At 35.0% G+C, this 27,173-nt stretch overlaps 1 protein-coding gene across 2 annotated transcripts in view; it reads right to left on the bottom strand.

The window, feature by feature from the left end:
- The window catches only part of TMTC3 (transmembrane O-mannosyltransferase targeting cadherins 3), a 61,308-nt gene that overhangs the window by 4,978 nt on the left and 29,157 nt on the right, over positions 1 to 27,173 (bottom strand). For both annotated transcript variants that reach the window (XR_009356873.1, XM_059186479.1), the window contains exons 8-13: positions 22,660 to 22,808; positions 20,739 to 20,859; positions 18,295 to 18,406; positions 4,969 to 5,072; positions 3,212 to 3,381; positions 1,144 to 1,370 (exon numbers count right to left, since the gene is read on the bottom strand). Coding sequence is in view for 1 of the 2 variants with exons in the window: in XM_059186479.1 (XP_059042462.1) it covers positions 1,144 to 1,370; positions 3,212 to 3,381; positions 4,969 to 5,072; positions 18,295 to 18,406; positions 20,739 to 20,859; positions 22,660 to 22,808 (883 nt within the window). In the remaining variant the exon portion in view is untranslated. The remainder of the gene's footprint in view (positions 1 to 1,143; positions 1,371 to 3,211; positions 3,382 to 4,968; positions 5,073 to 18,294; positions 18,407 to 20,738; positions 20,860 to 22,659; positions 22,809 to 27,173) is intronic.

Genomic DNA, 27,173 nt, shown 5'->3' with positions numbered 1-27,173 from the left:
AAAAACACATATCGTTAACAAATGAATTAAGTCTGAAGAACAAAAAGCCACTTTCAGTATTCATCTAATTAGATTAGAAAAAGACAGCATCAAAACAATTAATTTCTGTACCTAAATCAAAAAGTAGAAAGCAAAAACCCAGTTTTCACAGGAAAGATTGTGTGCTTCAAACACTGAAATGACAGCTCATTTCCTTTCTATAAGACTGGAAGAATGCCTCAAAAACCTGAAGGGGCAAAATATCTCTTTATAGTTTAGAATCAAACTGAGAGTAGCAGAGGAAGATTATGCAATTAAGAGGAAGAGGCATTGGATTTACCAGCAATGACATGCCTTCAATCTGGATTCTGTTAACACTATGACTTTAGGCACAGATCATTTAAGTTCTCTGGGTTAGCCTGCTGAATTTTCTTTTTCTTTTCTTTTCTTTACTTTTTTTTTTTTTCAAAAGATTTTCTTTATTTATTTGCTGAGAGAGACAGAAAAAGAGAGCGCATGTGTGCACACACACAAGCAAGGAGAGCAGCCTGTTAGCAGGGAGCCCAATGCAGGGCTTGATCTCAGGACCCAGGCGCTCCAGCCTGCTGAATTTTCTAAGAATTACATGAAACCTATGCAAAAAAGTTCAGAAAATAGTAATTATTATTGGATAAACAAAATGCTTCAGTCTTACAAAATTAGATTTTTTAATGTATCTCAGACAATAAAACTAGATGATACCAAAAGCACTTGGTCACATGAATCAAGAGAAAATACATTTTTTCCTAAAATATATAATGCTCTTGTCTCCCTAGAAGTAATTATATAAAAAATCTTGCAAGTTCTGATTATTTGGAAATGGTATAATATGTATATGTAAGAGATTATTTCTGTACATAAAATTACAAAATAGATTAAAGGCACTGCTTAATAGACTGCCTGAAAAATAAGTCTTAACATATACCCAAAGAACTAACAATCTTGTTAGAGCATATTACTTGAAAATAGTACTTCAAGTATTTTAAATATTCTTAAAATCATTTATGTACAGTTTTGATATAAACTATCCATTTACAAAACACTTGCCTCAAGTAATATAAGTTCAGATTTTATTATACTTCAAACAGTATATTTTAAATATAGAAACATTTTGAGAAAACATACCTGATTCTTGCATTAATATAGCAGAATTGAATAATGCTAGTTTATGCTTCGGATTTAGTTCTAAAGCACGATTAAAATTTTTTAGGGCCTCGTTTGGTTCTTTAAGTTCAATATGAACAATTGCCAAGTTGTACCAAAGATCTGCATTATTTCTGTCCAGCTCTAGTGCTTTAAGATATGCTTCTTTTGCTTTGAGAGGTTTATTCATTTTTAAAAGCAATTCTCCTCTGTGGAAAAACCAAACGCAAGCTTTATTCACATTATCGTGTTACTTTGTAGACATTATTTTTCACAAGTTTTAAGCTTTTCCACAAAAAGCTTTCTTTTTTCCTTTTAATTAAAGCTTTTAAAGTTTTCTATCAAAAGGAACTATTTGAATATGTCCTCAAACCTGAACTCATTAGTTTAGCAAATTTGATTGTTTTCAACTATTACTAGAAAAGAAACCTTAAAGGGTAAGATATGAGGAGGTATCCAATAAAGGGGAGGCAGAGAAAAAATATTCTTTATGTACATCTTGAAAGAAGGCAGACTAGACTAGACTACATAAAAAAAATGACAGTAAAAAGAATGGGAGATCAATTTTTCAGGAGACCAAGTAATAGCATTTGAAGAATGAATACCAATATGGTGGTGATGGGGAAATTCCAGTATTTAAGTCTATGCTATAAGTCTCATTTATAAAGTGCAGAACATTTAAAAGTTTTGCCTTTTCTTATATAAATTCAGTCTTCTACAATGTATTCTTATAAAATGGCCATTCATTATAACAACACAAAAAACTCCCCAAAAATAACAAAAAGAGAATTTAAAAAGCTGACTGGGTAAGGATTGGAGGGTACATGTGTGACCAGCAGACACCTATGAGGTATATATCTGGAACTAAGGATCATAGTTTGAAAATCATTTTACAAATTTTTCTAATATGGTTCTATTTTCTGTTAGAAAGTTTAAAAAAGTAATATGTGCAAATCGATTCGAGTAGTGACAGGAGAGCTATTTTTATTATGATCCTATTATTTCCTTAACATTAGCATAGGAATGATATCAAATGAACCACTAATATCCTCAATTAAAGCAACTTCTGGAATGAGTATTTGTACAAATTGCTTTTATAAAATGCAGACTACTGAATAATTCTTTATAGATTAACACATGACAGGTTTTATTTACAAATGCAACCCCACTAAACTTAGCTAATTTCAACAACTACTGGATAAGGTTGAGCAAAGACAGCCTCCAAATTATGAACAGATTTTATCTCAAAAACTTATGAAATTCTGAATACATTTTCCCCATAGGAGCAATGTCATAAATTATGATTAGGTTTCTGGGCCAGGCCATAAAATCAAGTTTAACATACAATTTTCCTCAAGTATAATACAGATGATGATCCTTACATGGGAAAATGTATTAAGTTCTAGCATGTGATGCCAAATTTCTTTTTAATGACAACTGAAAAGTTTCTTTTTGGTAAAAGCATCAATAACCAGTCAATTGTCAGAAAGCTCTTTAGAGTTGGATATTAGAAATACTTATAAAATGTAAGTTTCAGGTGTCTGTTTGTTTGTTTTTTTGAAGATTTTATTTACTTATTTGACACAGAGAGAGAGAGATCACAAGTAGGTAGGGAGGCAGGCAGAGAGAGAGGGGGAAGCAGACTCCCCACTGAGAAATGAGCCCGATGCGGGGCTCAACCCCAGGACTTTGAGATCATCACCTGAGCTGAAGGCAGAGGCTTAACCCACTGAGCCACCCAGACACCCCAAGTTTCAGGTGTTTTAAGTAAACATGAATGTGACCATAAGAAGCAAATGAAACTAAAAAGGAGCTTTTCTTTCTTTCGTATAAAACTTGGGTTTGTCACTATATGTTAATAGACTTGTCAATTTCAAATCAAATCAATTAAATTTCATAAGTCTAAACTAGGCTATGTTTTTATATTCTTGGTTGCTAAGTAAGATTACTGAAAAAAAAAAAAAAAAAGCCAATTTAGTTCCGATGGTGAAATGTACGTGCAGATGCAGTTTCAATTTTCTATAATGATAGCGTAAGAGAACTACAATACCTGCTAATGTAAGCCTGCTTGAAGTCGGGTCTCATGCTTATTGCTTGTCGGTATAGCTGATCTGCTTCTTCCAGCCGGGACTCATTTGCTCGGATAAGATTGGCCAGATTAATATAAACATTTAGGTGGTTAGGGGCAATTCTGGCTGCATACTTTTTACCAGGAATAATCTGTCCAAAAGAACATAATCTGATTATTTCAGTACCAAATAAAAATAAAAATAAGTATTCCTAGTGGCTTATTTAAAATATACATGACATATAAAGGTTATGGTACTAGTTTTATTGCCAAATTAAAATAAGTCATAAAAATGTGAAAGCACCTACAGTATTTACAAAATGTAAATGAAATAATTAATATTTTGTGGCTTTAAAAGATATATTTTTCATTCATACTAGCTCAACACAATATTGTTAGCTTTTTATTTATATGCATCATTTTATAAAGTCCTATAAATTTAAACTCTTGAGGCTAAGGTCTGTTAATATATTTGCATCAGACCCATAACAGAAAGAACTCAGGTCTCCTTCCCTTCACTCTAGTGTATTTGTTACACCATGTCAACTTTCATGTTGTCAGCAAAATATTTCTGGTTGTGACAACAGGGTGGTTAATTTTATTCAGAGTTATACTAAAGCCTCATTTGTCTGATAGAGTTAGGAAGTAAAATTCTTATTAACTGATTATTCAGGTTAGGCAAAAGTTATAAAATATACATAGACCCAAATTTTCAGTGAAAATAATAAATTGTGTCTGATAAGAATCTATACTGAACACAATTTAACTTTAGTATCTTAGGACTGAAATAATGCTTAAGACATCATGTGGTCCAGCTCTGTTTCTGAAACATTTTATCAAACTACAACCAATCATTTTAACATTATATTATTAACATAATATTAATATATACTACTATGGAGAAAACTGTAGTATAGGGTAAGCTATCTTTTCTGATGAAACATAGCTGGTCAAGGCCAGAATCTGGCTTTCCAGTTTCCAGGCTATACTGTAATAACCAATGAATCTTGCGCATGTGTCACTGCAACAACTGAACACCAAATAGCAACAGAGATGTTATCCATTCATTTTATTACTTTGTTTACTCATTTTTTTTTGAGAAGAATAATGCTGAATTTAGTGTTTAATGTATATATATAAAATTCTCTTTATTTAAAGTCATTTAATTCAATGTTAACTTCTAATCAAGGATATCTAAAATTTATAACCTTATCAAACCTTTTAAACATACTATATGGAAAAAGTTTTCAATTGAGCTATAAAAGTAAATGTAGCCCTTTATAAAACTTGTAGTATTTTGCTAAGTGAAGTAACTCAGAGAAAGATGAATACCGTATGATCTCACTCATGTGGAATTTAAGAAACAAAACAAACTAGTAAAGGGAAAAAAAGGGAAGGAAAGACAAACCAAGAAACAGACTCAAATATAGAGAACAAACTGATGGCTACCAGAGTGGAGGCTGGGGGGAGAGATGGGTGAAACAGGTATGGGGATTAATAAGTGCACTTGTACTTAAGCGCTAAGTCACTATATTGTATACCTGAAACTAAATATTACAATGTTAACTGGAATTTAAATAAAAACTTTAAAAAAACCTGTAGTAAAAAATGGCTTATTGGATACTTTACTTTAATGTGAACAAATTAAAGAAAAGATACAGATTTTCCACCCAGGTAATTCTATTCAGTGTGGACATATAGTGGATATAACACAACAGAAATGTATCACGACAACTTACTTGGGGCATTAGTGACTTAGCCATCATGTAAGATTCTTCAGCTTCTTTGGTTCTATTTAAATTTTTGTAAGTTCTTCCTACATTCATGTGGGCACCAATATCATCTAAAATTAAAAAAAAATCATTTGATGAATACGAAACAGTCTTCAATGTAAACTACAAGTTTTTAGCAAAAAAACACTAGGCAAAAAATGCAAAAGCAGTCAACAGATCCTGCATTCTCCTTAAAGTTCTTTTAACACAATTTGTTATAATTTATGATCAATGCTACAACAGAAAATTAATAAAGTACTGTAAGGACAGAAAATACACAGATGACATGAAAAAAACTATCTGAATGAATCCTTGAAAGGCTAAGAGATGATAAGAGATACAGAGGTAATAAAGAAATATGTATCATTTCTCTTCACTAGATTTTATTACACTACACTATACTATATTATACTATACTAAGGCTTGCTTCTATTTCCTTGATTGCATAGCTCTGGAATTCACTCAAAAAGTATGGCTCAATTCTAAAAGTGAAAATATCCAGAAGTGAAAAAGATAATCATGATTCTTAGAGCTATTTCCAGTGCTGAAACCAACAAATATGCACCATGGTGGGACACCTGCAAAGAGACTGCAAGAAAAAAACAAAAAACAAAAAACAAAAAACCCCTGTGATTTTGTGATTTTGTTTAAAACTTTTGTGAATGTGGATGGAATGCAAGTATAATACCCGGAATCTCCAGTATTACTTAAGATGCAGCAGCCCATCTCTCTTAAATGATAAACTCCTACATATTTTAACGTTTACATTTTTTTAACTTGTGTTACTATCAGTATGCCAGGAACTTTTGTGTAATTTTTTGATAGGGAGAATCAAATTCTCAGCGAATTTTTTCAGGGACAGAAAAATACGCTATTTAAATAAGAAAGATTTCATATTAGGGTTCACTGCACACTACTTTTAAGACACATTTCCTAGAAACTATTTCAAAGGCTTGGAATAAAAACAGAAAGATGGGAGAAGATCTTAAATCAGTTAAATTGTATTAATGTGAATCTCTAACAGATAAGACAAGATTACTACCAGCCTGTGACACCAGAGATTTTACAATTATGGAATAATTCTCTGTGTGCAAATCCTAGGACACACAAGAGCCAAGAATATATATATTAGGCACTGCCCTATGAGGACAGTAACAGTCCTAACATCCTGCTACAATACATTATGTTACAGGCTGGTAATTGTGTGCACTGAACAGAAAGTGCCACATGCAGTACAGGTTTGGTTAGAGAACTCAGACAAGCTCAGGAAAAAAGGGTTGATTTTTTGTTGCTGTTGATTGTTTGATTTTTTATTTGTTGATTTTTGGTTGACATACTGCTGAGTCTCATGGGGTTTCAGGAGAGGGCAAGGAAAAAAAAAAAGAAAGGAAAAAGATTGCTTAGGCAAAACATTCTTAATTTTAGCTGCAAATCTGGATACTTATGAATTTTAAAAATTCAGGTAACCTTAGCGCCACCTAGCTCTATGAAAATAGAATTTATAGAAATAGGACCTGTAAAAGTTTTTAAAAAGTTTCAAAGGCAGTTCTGATGTAGACCCAAGGCTGAAGTTCACTGTATTACCAAATGTGTAGAAAAAGAGTGGGTAGTCTTTGCTCTTACATAGCTCATTTTTTTTCAACATCAGATAAATCTTACTATTTATTATAAAGATCAGAAAGCTACTTAGGTAAAACTAAGAACCTGAAAAAATTAATTATATGGTAAGAATTTAACCTAAGGGAAGAACAAAGAAATTAGAAGTTTAGATAAATAAAATTACTGGCAAAGTACTTAAAATGTCACTCATATCAGTACCAACAAATCTTAGAAAAAAAAGAAGTTATCTACTTGGATGAAAGACAAGGCAAATTAATATTCACTGGAATCAGGGTCTTAAAATTATGGCAAGGAGATATCATCAATGAAGACTTCAGATACTAGAGTAAGGCAACTCTACTTTTCAAAGAACTAAGATAGCAATTAGATAATCTTATGCATAAAAAGGACTATACAATACAGCTAATAAAGTGAAAGACGTAATTTCTAAGCAATTTCTTCTAAGTTACAAAGTTTTAAGATTCTAGAGAAGGAAGTAACCATTACTAGGATAAGGTAATTTAAATTTAGGGGGGAAAAGAAGGGTAAGAAAACTAGGCAAGATATAAAAACCAGTGACATTTAGAAGTCTAAAAATCTACAAAATTTCAACGATTATTCTTATGAGTGTATTATCCAAGCCAACAGCAGCATGAATCCAGCAGTCTGTCTTTTATTCAATGTAAATGAAGACTGGCAAGTACTAGGCAACCTTGTGCCCAATAACTCTTTATCCAGCACCAATGAAGCATTTTCAGTGTGATGAGCCAGGCACCTACCTATGTTGCTTTCCAGTATTTCCTCTCTACAAAATTATCTGTAAACTCCTAAAAACTCTTTAAAAATCATTTCCATATCGATAGCATCGAAGTTCAACTAGAGGTCCATGAGAAAAATTTTAAAATTTGGACTTAGATAAAAAATGAAATCACTGATTTTAAGGCAAACAAACCTTGCAGAATTCTGGTGTTCCTTAACAAAAATTCACTCTTGTTTTATCATGATGTTTATGGAAACTGGAATTCCATTTGCAAAAATTTTATCTTTGTGAATTGGGATTTTTTTCTCAAACACTTGTAAATCATTAAAAAAAAAATCACTATCCTTTTAGTGTAACATGCATGTCACCTGGTCAGACCACCACATAGTTTATATTCTTATTCTAGCTAAGCAAGAAAAACCTTCAGAATTACTTTTTTTTTTTTTAAAGATTTTATTTATTTATTTGACAGAGAGAGAGATGACAAGCAGGCAGAGAGGCAGGCAGAGAGAGAAGAGGAAGCAGGCTCCCTGCTGAGCAGAGAGCCCGATGCGGGGCTCGATCCCAGGACCCTGAGATCATGACCTGAGCCGAAGGCAGCGGCTTAACCCACTGAGCCACCCAGGCACCCACTTTTTTTTAATTAACTTTAAAATGCTATAAATCCCTACTCAATGTGCTCCTAAACTGTCCTAAGTTTTTAAATACCTAAAATTTGCTACCTCAAATTTTTACTTTTGGTCCTGACCAGTTCCCTTATCTCCAGTCTTATAAATCTGTGTATGCCTAACAGTGACAAAAAAAGGGATTCTTGATGTCCCTCCATACATGTCATTTCATATATCAAATCTAAGAAGAACATGACTAAAAAAACAGAATAAGCCAAGATGCCTCTGAATACCAAATTCAGTGTTTCTAACTTTACAATACTTTTTCCACAATAAATTATAATAAATGGGTTTACTTCTTTTTCTAGTCACTGGCTTATGAGAAAAAGCAATTTTGCGAGAAGTATAGTAGGAAAGTCATACTATATTTCAGGATGTATCTCAAAAACAGCAAAAAGTGATAACTGACAATGAGGGGGAAAAATATTTTAAAACTGAGCGCTCATCATGGCAATAAGCTAGTGATATGCACACTATTTATTAGACAAAACTAAACATGAACATAGATACTCACCTACATCATTTACTCTTTAAAACAATGCAATGAGATAGAAACTACTATTCTCATTTAGAAATGAGAAAAACAAGGAAGAGGCCTACATCTTTTAAGTTTCAAAGTCCCTGTACGGCTGATATCAAAGATGACTCTGCTTCTCTAAAGAATCCTAGATTTTGATGTAGTATTCAATGATTCATTCGATGTATATATGCTGGCTAACTAAACATCATCATAATAAAAAAGACTCCTAGAAATAACTTAAAAGGCTTTAGAAAGTAATAAATTAATATTAGTGAATGTTGGGGTGCCTGTGTGGCTTGCTTGGTTAAGCATCTGACTCTAGATTTTGGCTCAGGTCATGATCTCAGGGTAATAAGGAACCTGCTTAAGATTCTCTCATTTTCTCTCATTCTTCCCCACCCCATCCCACTCATGTCCTTTCTCTCTCTAAAATAAAATAAAATAAAATAAATGAATGTTGACTGTGTATAAAACCATGGTAGATGATTCAGAGGGTATAAAGATAAATCAGATGTTCATGATGTCTCTAGGGAGTTCCTTAGCTTAAATACATATTTTTAATAAATATTCAAACAAATATAGTATTAAACAGTTATAAATACTATAGGAAAGATACAGAAGTTGCAAGAGGTTTTAAAGATTAATAATATTTGCTTCTAATTGGATTGATAGCAAGGTTTATTAAAGAGAAGCCATATAATAGGAGGGGCAAGACGGCAGAGGAGGAGGAGCCCCTATTTCAACTGGTCCCCTCAATTGACCTAAATATGTACCAGAGCACTCTGAACACCCACGAAATCAGCCTGAGATGTAAAATTATACACTTCTGGATCTCTATATGGAGGCAGAGGTCACCAGTGGAAGGTACAGGGGAGTTGGGAGTGCATGGACTGATATCAGAAGATAAACAGAAGGGGGAAGGGAGCCACCAGAAGCGACCCATTAGAAATACCCCAGTGCGAAAGTGCCCTGTGCTTGGCAACCAGCATTAGCTTGGAGACTGATTAACAACAAAGGGACTTAAGGGACAACTGTAGGGATTAGGTGGCCACAGTCCCAGGACAGCCACAGCCGGTGCCTGCCTGTGCTTGAGAAAGCCTCCAGGCGACTGGGGGCTCCAGTCGATGGTCCCTGGGTCCATGGCCACTGCAGCTGCCTTCGTTGCCTCTACACCACCTGACTGAGCGCTCCCAGCATGGGCATGGGCTCCAGACAGCAGTCCTGGGAATGGCAGCCGCAGAGACTGGGCTCACTTGGACCACTATTGTTCACGGTTTGGTAGCATGGTTTTGGTGGCACATGGGCACAGAGACAAGCAGGAACCTCTGGCAACCACTGAGACAGTGGCTGGGGGTGCGCACCACCTGTGGGAGTTTGCAGTGTTCAACGGAGTTTGCAGAGGGGTGAGTCTGTGTGTTCTGGACCATTCAGAGGGGAGCCGACTGTGGCCTCTCTCTGAGGCAGAGGTCTGGGTGCAGAGTTTACTTTGCTCTGACCCTCTTAAAAAGTGCAAAAAGCTGCCAAAGAACAAAAACCTCCAGAGAACAAAGGCCTGAAAAACAGGTTTCCACAGAGCCCAGCCTCTCGACAGGGGGCAGGGCAACTCAGCCCAAAGACTGACTGAAAAATAACCCAGCAGGCCTCTCCCCCAGAAGATAAGCCAAAAGAACAAGAGGACAACCACCACAGGGTCCCCCCAAAACTATAAAACCCCAGTATCAGGAGAAAATAATATATTAAGCTCATGGTACTGGCTCAAAACCTGTATTTTGTAGGTACAACTTTTTTCTCTTACATTTTTTTAATTCATTCTCATGATTCTTGGATTTTTTTTTTTTTTAATCTACTTACAATTTCAATTAGATTTTTTAAAAAAGATTTTATTGATTTGAGAGAGAGAGAATGAGAGAGAGAGAGAGAGAGAGCGCATGAGAATAGAGAGGTCAGTGGAGAGAAGCAGACTCCCTGCTTAATAGGGAGCCTGGTGTGGGACTTGATCCTGGGAGTCCAGGATCATGACCTGAGCCGAAGGCAGTCGCTTAACCAACTGAGCCACCCAGGTGCCTTTCAATTAGATGTTTAATACAACACATTCCATAGTAACTTTTTAACTTGAACTTTTTTTCATAAATATACCTTTTATATATATTAAATATATATATTATCTATATCTGTATCTCTCTCCCTATATATAGAAACATATATATATGTGTGTATGTGTGTGTGTGTGTGTGTGTGTAGTTATATAGTGGTGAGAGGTAGTTGAGGGGATGTATAGCTGAATATATCAACCATTATCCAGGCAAGGTGCACCCTGGAAAGTTTCAGAGCATTTGGAAGTCACCACCAAAAAGAAAGAGAAAAGAAAAAAGAGGGAGAAAAAGGGGGAATAAAAAAATAAAAATAAATAAAATAAATAAAAAAAAGAAAAAACCCAGCCAAAATAACTATAAATATATAGATATATCTATAGAGAGAGAGGTTCAAGGTAGTCCTTTTTCTCTATTCAATACTACCCTATTTATATATACCAGCTTTAATTTCCCTGTATCTCTTCAAAGTTGAGTCCTTTAACAAAGATAAGATACACCCAGGAAGAACTCAAATAACGTTCCTTGCCCACATGGAGGGTTTATAACCACCATCCCATATTATTCTTTTGTCAGTGTTTCTGTGTGTTTGCTTTGTTTTTGTACATTATAAATCTTATTCTTGGGGTTCATTTTGGCTGGGTTTTTCTTTTTTTCTTTTTCTTTTGTCAGTCTATTTGTTCACTTCTGTTTTTGTACTTTATAAATCTTATTCTTGGGGTTCATTTTGGCTGGTTTTTTTCTTTTATTCCCCCCTTTGCTCTCTCCTTTTTCTTTTCTCTTTCTTTTCGGTGGTGACTTCCAAATGCTCTGAAACTTTCCACCTTGCCTGGATAATGGTTGATATATTCAGCTATACATCCTCTCAACTACCTCTCACCAGAATGATGGAGAAGGAACACCCAAAAGAGGAAAAATTCAGATTGTGACCTCTGCCACAGAACTACTGGATATGAACATAATAATATGTCAGAATTCAGGGATATGGTTCTCCAGACAACGGCTAGGTTGGAGAAGACCATTAGTGGCAACATAGAATCTCTAAGAAGTGAGAGCTTATCTGGCAGAACTTAAAAATGCTATCGATGAGATCCAATCTAACCTAAATACTCTTAACACCTAGGGAAAATGAGGCAGAGATCGAATTAGTGATCTGGAAGACAAACTGACAGAAAAGATGGATCAGGTGGAGGCCTGGAACAAACAGCTTTGAAGCCATGAAAACAGAATCAGGAAAATAAATGATGCCATGAAATGTTCCAATGTCAGAATTATGGGGATTCCTGAGGGGGTGGAGAAAGAGAGAGGACTAGAAGATACAGTTGAACAAATCCTGGCTAAGACTAGAAGATATATGTTGAACAAATCCTGGATGAGAATTTCCCTAATCTGGGGAACGGAATAAGTGTTCATGTAGTAGAAGTAGAAAGGACATCCCCCAAGATCAACAGGGGCAGAAAGACATCCAGACATGTAATCGTGAAATTCACAAAACATAAGCTCAGAGAAGGTGTCTTAAGGGCAGCTAGGGGAAGAGATTCCTTCTGTACAGACGGAAAAACATCAGAATAATGTCAGACCTGTCCACAGAAAACTGGGAAATCAGAAAGGGCTGGCAAGACATATTCCAAGCACTAACTGAATAGAACATGCAACCAAGAATACTTTATCCAGCAAGGATATGCAGAATGATTGGAGAGATTAAGAGCTTCTAAGACCAGCAAAGACTAAAAGATTATGTGACCACCAAGCCGGCACTACAAGAAATATTAAGGGGACTCTAAAAGAAGAAAGACCCCAAGAGTGATACAGAACAAAAATTTACAGGGATAATCTATAGAAACAAGGACTTTACAGGCAACATGACAATAAAAACCTATCTTTCAATAACCACTCTCAATCTGAATGGCCTAAATGCTCCCATAAAATGGCACAGGGTTGTGGACTGGAAAAAGAGACAGGACCCGTCCATATGCTGTCTACAAGAGACACATTTTGAACCTAAATATATATCCAGACTGAAAGTGAAGGGATGGAGAACCATCTTTCTGAGCGCACATGGAACTTTCTCCAGAACAGACCACATACTGGGCCAAAATCAGGTCTCAACCAATACCAAAAGACTGAGATTATTCCCTTCATATTCTCAGACCACAATGCTTTGAAACTGGAACTCAACCACAAGAAAAGGTTTGGAAGGAATTCAAACACTTGGAAGCTAAAGACCATCCTGCCAAAAAATGTTCTGATCAACCAGGAAATTAAAAAGAACTTAAACAATTCATGGAAACCAATGAGAATGAAGACACATCAGTCCAAAACCTATGGGATACGGCAAAGGCAATCCTAAGGGGGAAATACGTATCAATTTAAGCCTTACTAAAAAGAAACTGAAAAATCCAAAATACACCAGCTCTCTTTACACCTTAAAGAACTGGAAAATCAACAACAAATTAAGCCAACCCCAAGCACAAGAAGGGATATAATCAAGATTAAAGCAGAGATCAATGAGATAGAAACTAGAGATATGGTAGAACACATCAATGAAACTAGAAGCTGGTTCTTTGAAAGAATCAATAAGACTGATAAACCATTGGCCAAACTAACCTAAAAGAAAACAGAGAAGACCCAAATTAATAAAATTATGGTGAAAGTGGAGAGATCATAACTAACACCAAGGAAATAGAAACGATTATCAGAAATTATTATCAACAGCTACATGCCAATAAGTTAAACAACCTAGAAGAAATGGATGCATTCCTGGAAACCTATAAACTTCCAAAACTGAATCAGGAGGAAACTGATAACCTGAATAGACCAATACCTAGTAATGAGACTGAAGCAGTGATTAAAAACTTCCCCCAAAAAACAAGAGCCCAGGACCTGACAGATTCCCTGAATTCTATCAAACATTCGAAAAAGAAATAATCTTTATTCTCCTGAAGCTGTTTAAAAAAAGAAAAAGAAAAAGAAAAAGAAACAGAAGGAAAAATTCCAGACTCTTTCTATGAAGCCAGCTTTACACCTTGATCCCCAAACCAGGCAAAGACCCCATCAGAAAGGAGACTTTCAGACCAATATCCCTGATGAATATGGGTTCCAAGATTCTCAACAAGATCTTAGCTAATAGGATCCAACAGTACATGAAAAAGATTATCCACCATGACCAGGTGGGATTTATCCATGGGATGCAAAGGTGATTGAACATTCGCAAATCAATTGATGTGATAAATCAGTAAGAGAAGAGAGAAGAACCACATGGTCATCTCAGTTGATAAAGAAAAAGCATTTGACAAAATACAGCATCCTTTCCTGATTAAAACGCTTTGAAGTATAGGGATAGAGGGAACATGCCTCAACTTCATAAAATCCATCTATGAAAAACCCACAGCGAATATCATTCTCAATGGAGAAAAGCTGAGAGCCTTCCCACTGAGATCAGGAACATGACAAGGATGCCCACTCTTCCCACTGTTGTTCAACATAGTAGTACTAGAAGTCCTAGCAACAGCAATCAGACAACAAAAAGAAATAAAATGTATTCAAAATGGCAAAGAAGAAGTCAAACTCTCTCTCTTCGCAGATGATAGGATACTTTATATGGAAAATCCAAAAGACTCTACCCCCAAACTACTAGAACTCATACAGCAATTCAATAATGTGGCAGGATACAAAATTAATGCACAGAAATCCTTGCTTACTCATACACTAACAATGAAACTGTAGAAAGGGCAATTAGAGAATCGATTCCATTTACAATAGCACCAAAAACTGTAAGATACGTTGGAATAAACCAAACCAAAGAAGTAAAGATCTGTACTTAAGGAACTACAGAACACTCATGAAAGAAACTGAAGACGACACAGAAAGACTGAAAAGCATTCCATGCTCATGGATCGGAAGAATAAACATTGTTAAAACGTCTATGCTGCCCAGATCAATCTATACTTTCAATGCCATCCTGATTAAAATACCAGCGACATTTTATGAAGTGCTAAAACAATTTGAAAATTTGTATGGAACCAGAAAAGACCCCGAATTGCTAAGGAAATGTTAAAAAAGAAAAACAAAGCTGGGGACATCACATTGCCTGGTTTCAAGCTTTACTGCAAAGCTGTGATCACTAAGACATCATGGTACTGGCATCAAAACAGACACACAGACCAATGGAACACAGTAGAGAGCCCAGATATGGGCCCTTAACTCTATAGTCAAATAATCTTTGACAAAGCAGGAAAAAATATCCAGTGGAAAAAAGACAGTCTCTTCAATAAACAGTGCTGGGAAAATTGGACAACTATGTATAGAAGAATGAAACTTGACCATTCTCTTACACCACACACAAAGATAAACTCAAAATGGATGAAAGACCTCAACGTGATGCAGGAATCCATCAAAATCCTAGGGGAGAACAGAGGCAGTAACCTCTTCGACATTGACCACAGCAACTTCTTTCAAGACATGTCTCCAAAGGCAAAGGAACCAAAAGTGAAGATGAACTTTTGGGACTTCATCAAGATCAAAAGCTTCTGCACAGCAAAGGAAACAGTCAACCAAACAAAGAGGTAACCCAAGGAATAGGAGAAGAGATTTGCAAATGACACTACAAAGGGCTAATATCCAAGATCTATAAAGAACTCCTCAAACGTAACACCCAAGAAACAGATAATCATGTCAAAGAATGGGCAAAAGACATGAACAGACACTTCTCCAGTGAAGACATACAAATGGCTGACACATGAAAAATGTTCATCATCATTAGCCATCAGGGAAATTCAAATCAAAACTAGTTGAGATACCACCTTCCACCAGTTAGAATGGCAAAGATGAACAAGGCAGGAAACAAGTGTTGAAGAGGATGTGAAGAAAGAGGAACCCTCTTAAACTGTTGGAGGGAATGCAAGTTGGTGCACCCACTTTGGAAAACAGTGTGGAGGTTCCTTAAGAAATCAAAAATAGAGCTTCCTTATGATCCTGCAATTGCATTACTGGGTATTTAACCCAGAGATGCAGATGTAATGAAAAGAAGGGCCATCTGTACCCCATTGTTCATAGCAACAATGTTCACAATAGCCAAACTGTACAAAGAGCTGAGATGCCCTTCAACAGACGAATGGATAAAGAAGATGTGGTCCATAAACACAATGGGATATTACTCAGCCATCAGAAAGGATGAATACCCAACTTTTGTATCAACATGGATGGGACTGGAGAAGATTATGCTGAGTGAAATAAGTCAGGCAGAGAAGGTCAATTATTATATGGTTTCATTTACTTGTGGAACATAAGGAATAATATGGAGGACATCAGAAGAAAGGAAAAGTGAATTGGGGAAATCGGAGGGGAAGATGAACCATGAGAGACTGTGGACTCCAAGAAACAAACTGAGGATTTTAGAGGGCAGAGGGGTTGGGGGAATGGGTGAACCTGGTGGTTGGTATTAAAGAGGGCACATATTGCATGGAGAACTGGGTGTTGTACATAAACAATGAATCTTGAAACACTGCATCAAAAACTAATGATGTATTTTACGGTGACTAATATAACACAATAAAAAAAAAAGAGAGAGAAGAGAAGCCATGCAAGATGGGTTGTAAAAGATGGATAGGATATGATAGAAGGTAAATGGCAAGGGAGAAGGGAGGAATTCTAGGCTCAAGGAATAATATAAACAAAGGCAAAGAGGTGAGGAAACCAGGAATATATACTCAAGAAAAACTATAGAAAGAGTTAGGGAAAATAAAATTGAAAAGCTAGACCATCTGTTTTATTTCTACAGCTTTCTCTTCATCTTTCTCTAAATGAAATTTGGCTTTGCCTCAGGGATGTGGTTTTTTACATGTAGCTTGTCCAAGTAGCGACTGTGTTCTTTTTCTTATTCTTTGCAGCACTGGGTCTGGAGGAAGAGTAGGTGTCTTTGGTGATCTTTAACACTTCCAGACAACTCTTGCTCCTTCTTAAAATCACTTGTCTCTGAATTTCAGGTCATTAAACTCTATTATAATTGACCATCCTTCTTTGTTGCAGTCACTATTCTCTGAGTCAAATCTCCTGGTTGCTTATGGTTCTCATAATTCTTAAGTGATTTCAGAATCTACAAATACAAATTTTCTAATACTTGGGCTTTGATATCCTTTCTTCCAAGATTTTCACCTCCATCTTCCTTTAACTAGTTAGTGCAATGACCACAGTCATATCTAACAAAGAGTGGGTATTGCTTGCCACTCCCCGATTCTCTGAGGATATTTACAAATGTGACCGGGGTGTTGGGGTGTATATGTGTTGAGGGAAGTACCTTTTGGTTATCATTATAAATTGACAGTAATGATGGCATTTGGCAGATGAGGGCCATGTTGGTTTATATCCTGAAATACAGTTTTGTACACTCAAAATACCAATAGTATTCCTCTTGAAAAATACTGATGCTGTAAGCTAGATCCTACTCAGACACCAACAATTCTTCACACCTATAAATCATTGATCCTATCACCCTGCCTCACCTCCCTGCTTAACTTAGATTCTTCATCTATTATAATCATTATCTGTTTCTTGTTTAGTAATAGCACATTTTAAAATGCCCTAATTCTATTTAACAGAGTTCTCCACGCCTGTGCCATTTCAGCTGTAAAGTAGCAAGTGAAAAGCATACACCTACATCAACTAGTATAATTTTAAATAAAGTATTCTAACCTCAAGCAGTTAGAACTGCTTGGCAATTACACATTTTCCTATATCTTGTCTCTAAAAGTGTGATCCATGGGCTAAACATTACCTGGGAACTTAATAGAAGTGCAGAACTTCAGATTCTATTCTAAACCTCTATCCATCAGAACATCCACTATAACATCTCCATGTGATTCAAGGGCACATTTCAGTTTGTGAAGCACTGTCCTAGACAGCTACTTCACACCCACTCTTATTCTTAGATCTCTAGAGATTCAACCCTTCCTGACTCTGATGACTCTGCTTTCTATTTCAATGAGAAAATAGAAGCAAACAAAAGACAATTTCCAGAAACTTCCTCCAGATGATCTATTCGACTGCCTATATCCATTATTTATGTTCTTTGCCTTCCTTATAGTATATTAGCAATTCTATGACTAAATGAAGTCCTTATCCTGTGCACAAAATTCTATTTATTTCTTCTCATTTATTTAAGGACAACTGATCCATAATTTGTTCCCTCCTTTTTGAATTATTACTTTTCCCAGCCTCAGTGGATTAGCTGTACATATGCTTTGTTTCTCCCACCTTAAAACTGAAAACAAAAACTCCTATCATCCTACTTACCTTTTCTTGACTCCATTCCCAGCAATACCACCATTTCCTATTGATACTCTTTAAGAGTTTTCAATACCAGCTGTCTCCAATTATTCTTCCCCCTCTCTCCTAAACACATTCCTATCAGGCTTTTGCATCTAACATTCCACCAAAATTGCTCATCAGTACCACCAACTCTTATAGTAAAGAAAAAAATCCTAAATGTCTAAGTAGATCTAATATATAATCTAATTCAAAATAAGCCAGCATCAAACACTATAGTATTTATATCACCTGGAATGAAGACTGAAAACAAAACTCTACCTTATTATCCCCAAATATAATCAAGTTTTGAATCAATCTATTCAAATTGTTTTATTAATTAATAACGCTTACCTGGCTGAACATGGGTAGCCTGTAAGAAATATTTCAAAGCTCGTTCAAAGTTCTTTTCGTTTTCCAGAGCATGACCCACATTATTCCATAATTTGGCATTATTTTTATTTACCTTCAATACATAAGCATAGATAGAAATAAATTACAATTAAAAAATACAACTCCAAATCACCCCCTTCTCCCAAACCCCCTCCCCCCGGCAACCCTCAAGTGTGTAAACCTGGTGATTCATAGACCTGTACCCCTGGGGATAAAAATATATGTTTTTTAAAAAATAAAAAATTAAAAAAAAAAATTAAAAAATACAACTCCAATTAACACAGATATTTATTACCATTAGGAATACCATTAGGTATGGAGTGTTACCATTAGGAATACCATTAGGAATGGAGTGTTCCACAGAGGTATCCATGAATGGGTGAGGTGCTCAAAGACACCAACTTTCAGTTATAAGACAAATAAGTTCTGTGAATACAATGTTGAGCATGGTTACGATAGTTAACAATACTGTAATGTATATTTGAAAGTTGCTAAGATAGTAGATCTTGGAAATTCTCATCAAAAGAAAAATATTGTACCTATGTAAGGTGACAGAAGTTAACTTATTATAATTATTTTATAATATACACAGATATTATGTTGTACATCTTAAACTAATACATTATATGTCAATTAACCTCAATAAAACTTGAAAAAATAATTCAGGTTTTTCTTTTAGAAAAGAAAAATTTGTATGTATACCTCCAATTAACAAAGATATTTGTTTAGTATATTGTTAGGAATGGAGTGTTCCAAGGAGGTGCCCCTGGAGATGAGAAAGGAGCCAAGTGAAGTATTTCCCCAAATTTACTCTCCTCCTTTTAACATAAACTAAAACCACAGCAGTCTGATTTCATCTATTTGATGTATTAGAATTTTGCTAAAAGTTTTATTTGATCAAAGTATCACAGGGTGCTTGGCTGGCTTAGTCAGTAGAGTATGCAACTTGATCTTGGTGTCATGAGTTTAAGCCCCACACTGGGCATAGAACTTAACTAAAAAAAGAAAAAAATGCATTACGTTGTTTGAAAACTTAAGCTCTACTATCTGTATTCTTTTGGGAGAGAAGGTATTTGAACATGAGAATATATTTAACTTGCACTGATTACTTATTTTTAGGCTTGTTATAAAGTTATTTACGTAGTCCATTATGGTAATGGGAAACCTGGGATTAAAGTTCTAAATTTATCTGTGCTTTATTAATTCACAGATGGGCATGATGTTCCTGTAGGGAGAGGATGGTATCTGGCCGAGGAACTAGCCTCAGTGAGTAGGGCTGTGGTTCTTAGATTGTTCTAGGAATAACGATAAACAAAACTCTTGAAAATTATAGGTTTCCACTGATATTCTATGAGTGTAGCTTAAGAAGAATAGTAATGAGGTCTCTTTCGTTAACAGACTTCTAAGCTAGAGGAGAGAGTGCAGTTACTGAGTGAGACAAAAGGATAGTCACATGACCTTAAGTTGTCACACAGACTATTGGAATGAGGCAATATTCCAGGAAAGCCAAGCAATGGGGAGTACAGAAATAGCCAAAGGAAGTTAAGAATTTATAGTTTTGAAGAGAAGCACCTGAAAAAACCCATTGCTTGTAGCTTACAGAAACCAGTATTTTATGATTTTTTTAAAAAGACCTTATTCCTGGTATGTTGTCCATTCTATAGAAATGTTTTATCACTACTTTCTGCCAGTTTCTATCTTTTCTATAGTATTGTAACCTTAGTTATTTTCCACATAGCAAGGTGCCATTTTTAGTTACGTATTTTACTTCAATAAATCTAGGATGCCATTAATTCTAAGACTCACTATTAATAAAACAAAAAGCCACTAATTAATTGTAAGATGCCTCTCACTGTGAGATCTATTCTAATTTTTAAAACATTAAAAGGTTAAAAAAAAAAGTTCACCTTCAGAACTATGAACTATATATAGTGTTCTTTTTTTAAGATTTTATTTATTTATTTGACAGACAGAGGTAGGCAGAGAGGCAGGCAGAGAGAGGAAGGGAAGCATGCTTGCTGCTGAGCAGAGAGCCTGATGCAGGGCTCGATCCCAGGACCCTGGGATCATGACCTGAGCCGAAAGCAGAGGCTTTAACCCACTGAGCCACCCAGGTGCCCCTATATATAGTATTCTTATTTAATCATTTTATTATCATTTGAACTTCTAACAACAGTATAGCATTTAGGGAATTATTCATATATGCCACAGACATATCAACTAAATATGATTCAAAGCACTGGTTATGGTATATATTATATAAAGAACAAATTATTTTTACTGATCTTTTGGAGTAGTACTTAAAATTGACAGTAACATGTCTAATTAAATATAAAAACATCCTAGACATGACTATAAGAAATCATTAATGACATATTTTCCTGTCATTCTGGATAATACTTTACCTTCAAGGCTGACATAAACAATGTATATTCAGACTCCCAATCCCAATTTCTGTGGAGTGTTTTTAAGGCATGAGTGAATATCACCATAGACAGACAAATCCAGGATAACTTTTTTAATACACTGTTTAAGAGAAAAAAGCAAAACAAAGAAACCATTGTCTACATCACCAGAAGCATTTTATCTTTTAGAATAGAGGTAAGAAATAATGTTAAATATCCCCAAATATCATCTTTGAGTTTATTCTAAGGAATGAGGATCATTCTGGCAATCATCTAACTTCAAAGGTAACACCAAAAAAATTAAATATGCATACTACCTTCTACTTGAGTCTTTAATTATATTAGTATTTCAAAAACTCTGTTTACATATAATGGCAAAAAGCAGACATACCAGTTTTTAACTGCAATTTTTCCTTTTTGGGGCCTTTACTTACAATTTGAATATTCTTGTGTTTATCAAGGGTCAATCTTCACTGGCTATATTTTTTTTTTTTTAAAAATTGGCTTACACAAATTGCATCTATACCACAGATTATCATGACATTCTTTGAATAATTTCATATTTTAAAGCTAGAATTATTTATTACGAGTCATAGTAAAACTAACTCTTTATGAAATAGATACAAATTACTTATACAGCTTTAGGCTAATTATATGGGACTTAATTCCTCATCTATAAAAATGTTATACTTCAATTATCCCTATAGTCTTATTTGGTACTAATATTCTCTAAGTATGTTTCTGTCTTAATAACACAGTTCAACTTCTTTCATTTTGAGAGATCCACTTAAGATAAGACTGCATGGATCAGAAAGAACATGGACCATGGAGAGACAGAGAGAGAGAGGGAGAGAGAGAATGAACAAACATGGACGTTGGAAGTAGTCAAATATAAATCTGAAGAAAAATCCTACTGTTTACCAGCTATGTGATCTTGAGGTAACCTGATTCAAGTAATCTATATGAGCTTTAATTTTCAAATGTGCACGAGAGTTAAGGAATGTTAGATTAAATGAGAAAACAAATCTAAAGGGTCTATCATGGCTCTTGGCACATGGTAAGCATTCCAAAACTGGTATTGATTAAAATTGGATATATGGGTAGAAGTTAAGAGAAAGGGCCTGCTAGATATTAGTGAAAATTGTAGACATGGATGACATCACCCAGGGAGAATATGCAGTGTGAGAAAAATGACTGTGAGTAAAATTGTGGCAAATAAAAAATATTTAAAGAGCAACTACAGCAAGAAGACTCTGAGAAGGGACTGAGCAGCAATGAGATGACATGAAAGAGAATTAGGAGAAAGACTTTCTACAGACACCAGGGAAATAAATTTTAAATACAAGCACTGACTGGAGTTAGCTAGTAGAGGCAATGAGGTAGAGACAAGTAAGAATGCTGAGGGTTGAAGGATGACTGGAAAGTGAGAAAGCAGACATTTCTTGCATACAGTGTGACTCTTCTGTTCCTTAACTGTTAGTTAAGGCAACTAGGACATGATGGTTATGATGCAGATAGTGATGATATCAAGAAATTATAGACTGTTTACTATATGCATTTATATATAAATAAACTCAACATAACTCACTTAAGTAAGAAGACTATGTCATCGCACATCGAGGTGGCAATGGTTATTTATAACTCTATTCTCAACAATATCCTTGTTTTCGCTTGGGTCTGACTCAAAGTTTGTTATGTCACAGGCTGTACAATAAAATTATGTTAATAAGAACATAGGATGAGGTGGGTGCTATGAAGCTTTCCTAACCTGAATTACAGAAAAATGAGGAGACTATCAAGATGAAAAATAAAAACATAAAAGTAGGATTTATATAAATGAACTAAACATTTTAAATACTTAAATGTATCACACTTAATTCTACAGTTAGTAAGCATTAAATGAACTAACATTTTAATTCACCTTTTATTTGATATTTTCTGCCATCCATGGGCTACCAAAATACAGAACCCCATGCTAGGAACATACAATACTCTCTCAGCAACAACAAATCCAACTGGGAAAAAAAGGTTTGATGCAGGAATAAATGGTAACGCCATCAAACAAAGGGCCTACAAAGAAAAATAAGGTATTTTAGTAAGTTCAAAAAAAAATATGGCCATTCAAAAGTTAAAACCAAATACTTTATTTAATTTGAATAATGTATTGGTACCAGTTTTAATAATATTATAAACAATACTAATTTAAACATACAGAAGGCAACTTAGGGTCAGTAACAACAAACATCAGGATGTATATCACCAAGGTGAGATCAAGGTGAGATTATAATTAGGGCTCATCCAATGAAATAAATATTTTTTTTAAATAAATATAAAATAAGACATTAATAATTTTTATACACCCAACTTATGTATGTATGGTAAAAATACATTGACAGAGATGTTAACAGGTTTTACAAAACTGTAATGGCTGACATAAAAGCCATTCATGCAAGTTTTCATATTTTTATTATTGTTAATATTCATATTATATTGGAAATTGAAAAATGATAGAAGGTATCCTTCAGGCAAGACAGTAGACTACTGTGTCTGTACCCCAGCATTCCTTTGCATAATACTCTGATGAGTCCTATATATTTAAGAGGCTTAGTATAAGTATAAAAATAAAACTGCCCCCTTTAAACAGTAGTCTTTTGTTCTATAAAAATTTCTAAAATTCTAACACTACACATTGAAATACATCATAAAAATGCTTAGATTTTGTTATTTTGAAAATGAGAGAGCATATGGTTCCCAGACAATAAATCCATTAAAAAGGTAGTATTCCAACAACTAACACACAAATAACCTATGAAAGGAACCAAGCTGGTTATTAGGACATCTGTTTCTATGAACACGTGCTTCCGTATTTTGTTACCCTGATTTGTTTTATAGTACCTAATTGAATAACTATGCAAGTTATTCTTTCAGCTTCAGAAGTTTGAGAGTCTTTTAACAGTTTGAAAGATTGCTTCCTCTTTATTATACTTTATTAGTAAAATACGGATGAAAAGATGTATACACATTGAAAAAAATACTTTCACCATGTATGATAAATTAAAAACTTGTAATGAGGAAGTAAAGAATCTAAAGAAAAGCATTACTGAACTACTAAGTATCATACTAATACATATATCTGAAATTTTAATGTTTTCTTTTTGATCAAAAAGGTAAAACATTAAGAATACATAATTAATTTTCCATTCCCAAGAGTGCTTGATAAAAACAACCAGCTAGCTGAGAAACAGAGATACTCCCACATATAAGATGTATTTATTTCAGAGAGAGGGAGTTAGGGTAGGGGCAGAGAGAAAGAATCTTCAAGCAGACTTCCCACAGACAGAGAGCCCCACTTGGGGCTTGATCTCATGACCCATGAGATTATGACCTGAGCCAAAACCAAGAGTCAGATGCTTAACTGAATGAGTTACCCAGGCACCCTGTAGTCCTTTTCTAAAAACAAACAGGCAAACATATTTTTTATTAATTCATGGCTGCTCTAAAGCTATTTTATTTGAAATAATTAAAAGTGTTAAATTCATTCAAAGATGTATCATGGACTGATGCACAAGCTATATACACAAAAAGCAACCTCACAAAAAATCTACTCGTTCTTGGATAAAGGAATGTCTCTAATGATTAACTTATTTAAAAGTTCTAATACACTCTCTATTAATATATGCCAACCTAGCTAACTATGGCTACCATAATTTACTTCTTCAGTGATATAAAACTTTTTAAAAGGAAAGGTGGTAGTGCAAGAGTCTGGAACAAATCTGTTTTGTTTCTTACTTCCTAGGTAATATAAAGTAAACTAATCAATCATCTTCCCAATTTGTGTTTCTCTACAAATTGGGGTTAATAACTACTGATGTTATATTGTCAGGATACACAGGACATTTTAATAAGTGCTTAACACGGCATCTGATACTTCATAGGTACTCCTTTGATATACTTATCCCTTTAAAAGATCTTCACAGAACATCACTATATAATATAGCATGTTTAAGACTATCTTAAAGAGGGCGCCTGGGTGGCTCAGTGGGTTAAGCCGCTGCCTTCAGCTCAGGTCATGATCTCAGAGTCCTGGGATCGAGTCCCGCATCGGGCTCTCTGCTCAGCAGAGAGCCTGCTTCCCTCTCTCTCTCTCTGCCTGCCTCTCCATCTACTTGTGATTTCTCTCTGTCAAATAAATAAATAAAATCTTAAAAAAAAAAAAAAAAAAGACTATCTTAAAGAAGTTATACCTAAGATCACAATTGTTCCTTTTTACATACATAAAATAAAATTTATACAAATCTCTGCTTATTTCACTGGTACTACCCTCCCTGTTTTTATTCAGCTTATATTATAGAAATCATTATTTTATATGCCAAAACTTTACATTCATCCACCCTTCCTTACTTTTCCTTCCTTTTAGTAGAACCTCAGCTTTGGATGTATTCTACCATGCAGCTGCTTTGTCTGTATTTACCTGAACAGCAAAGCTCTACTAGAGACAGTCCCAAAGCAAAATATATTAGTATCATCATAAATTAATGATTATCAACTTCAAATTGATCCTTAAAACTCAGAACTTCTAGGTGTCTTTGATAGGATCACTCCCTCTCTCATTTATTTTGTATCTTGATTACTTTTCTTAGGCTTTTGATTCATGTCACTTTCAGCGGGTGACCATACTTCCAAACTTACAGAGAAAACTAAAGCCATAAAACAAGAATTCTTTCAATTCTGTGCTACTAAACCTACCAACATCCACACACTGATGTCATTTCCATCCTTTCTGCGACATAAGAAGTGTGTGTTTCCATCTTTCTCGGGCCAAACCTGAGCTCTACAGTGCCCCTGCTCCTCGCAAATCTCACAATTAACCATTCTTTCATCTACTTGACCACCTTCTAATCAACTGTATTGTTCCTATCCATATTCAAATACGCTCTTGTCTCTTCAACCTTAAATGTCTCCTTTGACAACAAACACATTTTTAAATTGCCTTACCCATTCATTATGTCCCTTAGGTATAAAACAAGGTCCCACATTCTTAGGCAAGCACTTTACAGCCAAGGTAATAAGTAGCTGGTTTTCACCCCACTTAACCAATCGACATTTCAAATCAACATTGCAAGTCAACCTATTAGTGATTTCCTTTCCTTCTAAAAGTCGGCGAACTGAGTTCTCCAATGAAAGTGATTCTCCTACCTCTGAAGGTTCACTAATTCTAGATCTTCATGCTCCCTCCAAGCTCTACATGAGATCAGCAGTCTGTTATGCGTTAAGCTGGCACAGTCTTCTCTTACTTAGCTGATAATAAATTCAAGCTTGTCTCCTCCTTCGAAATATTCAAAGTTAAGGTAACCCTACAGGTTATCTATACTACCATTCTTCATATCCACATCTCCTAATTCAATCTCTCCACAGAAATAAATTTCATTAAGTAACTAATATTCCTAAAATAGGTTAAATATGACTGATCTCACTTTTCTGCCTCAGAGTATCTGTTAGTGATAATCATTCCATCTTTCTTGAAATACTCACCTACCTTTCTGTCCATTTGGTCTATCTCCTATTTAGGTTCATTCTCCTCTACACAGTTATCTTTTACTGTATATAAACTCCTATACCTTCTATAGAAGTTTTTTCAAACCGAGTTGTAGGTTTCTTCTCTTATCACTCTATCTAGCTAGCCCCTTCAACTATTTTCTGAGGGAGAATAAAGACCAAATACTCTTAGACATTCATTATGTGTATGAATTATCTTCTATTCTATGTATTTGGAATGGTAATAGCTAGCTACCATCTTTGAGAAAAGTCACAAAACCCCAGTTGAGAAACGCTGCTCTTTACATAACCTCTCCTTAGACCTTCTTATTCACATCCTGGTTTCAATTACTATCTCTATACCATCTATCAAATTTTTATGTGGCGCTTAGGACTCTCCTCCGAAACTCTAGGCATCAAGTGCTATTCAAAATCACTGCTAGGATCAAACTCAAGAGATTAAAAACTAATAGTAAATATGACCTTTCCCCCAAACTCTGTATTTTTTCAGTCTTCTCTATATCTAAGAGATCAGCTTCAAATTTTTCCAAAATGCCAGTTCCCTGGTAAATGGAGCCTTGTATTTCTTTTTATCATATCCTTAGTGCCTAAAAGGCTGCCTGGTACATAGGCTACAAGAAAACCTTTTTAATGAATGAATAAATGAACCTAGTGGCTGTAGTCAGATATGATGTATTTGTATAGTATTAAAAAACACTTTCTGGCACATAGCAAATGCTCAAGAAAATGTTACAGATTATTACTATCTTCAGTAATTTAAAGAAAACAACAAAACCACTACAAGGGGGTGCCTGGGTGGCTCAGTAGGTTATAGCCTCTGCCTTCGGCTCAGGTCATGATCCCAGGGTCCTGGGATCAAGCCCTACATCGGACTCTGCT

Source organism: Mustela lutreola, chromosome 8, assembly GCF_030435805.1.
Source record: "Mustela lutreola isolate mMusLut2 chromosome 8, mMusLut2.pri, whole genome shotgun sequence".
Classification (NCBI taxonomy): Eukaryota; Metazoa; Chordata; class Mammalia; order Carnivora; family Mustelidae; genus Mustela; species Mustela lutreola.
The sequence above is the reverse complement of the archived record's forward strand: the minus strand, read 5'-3'. Positions and strand labels throughout refer to the sequence as shown.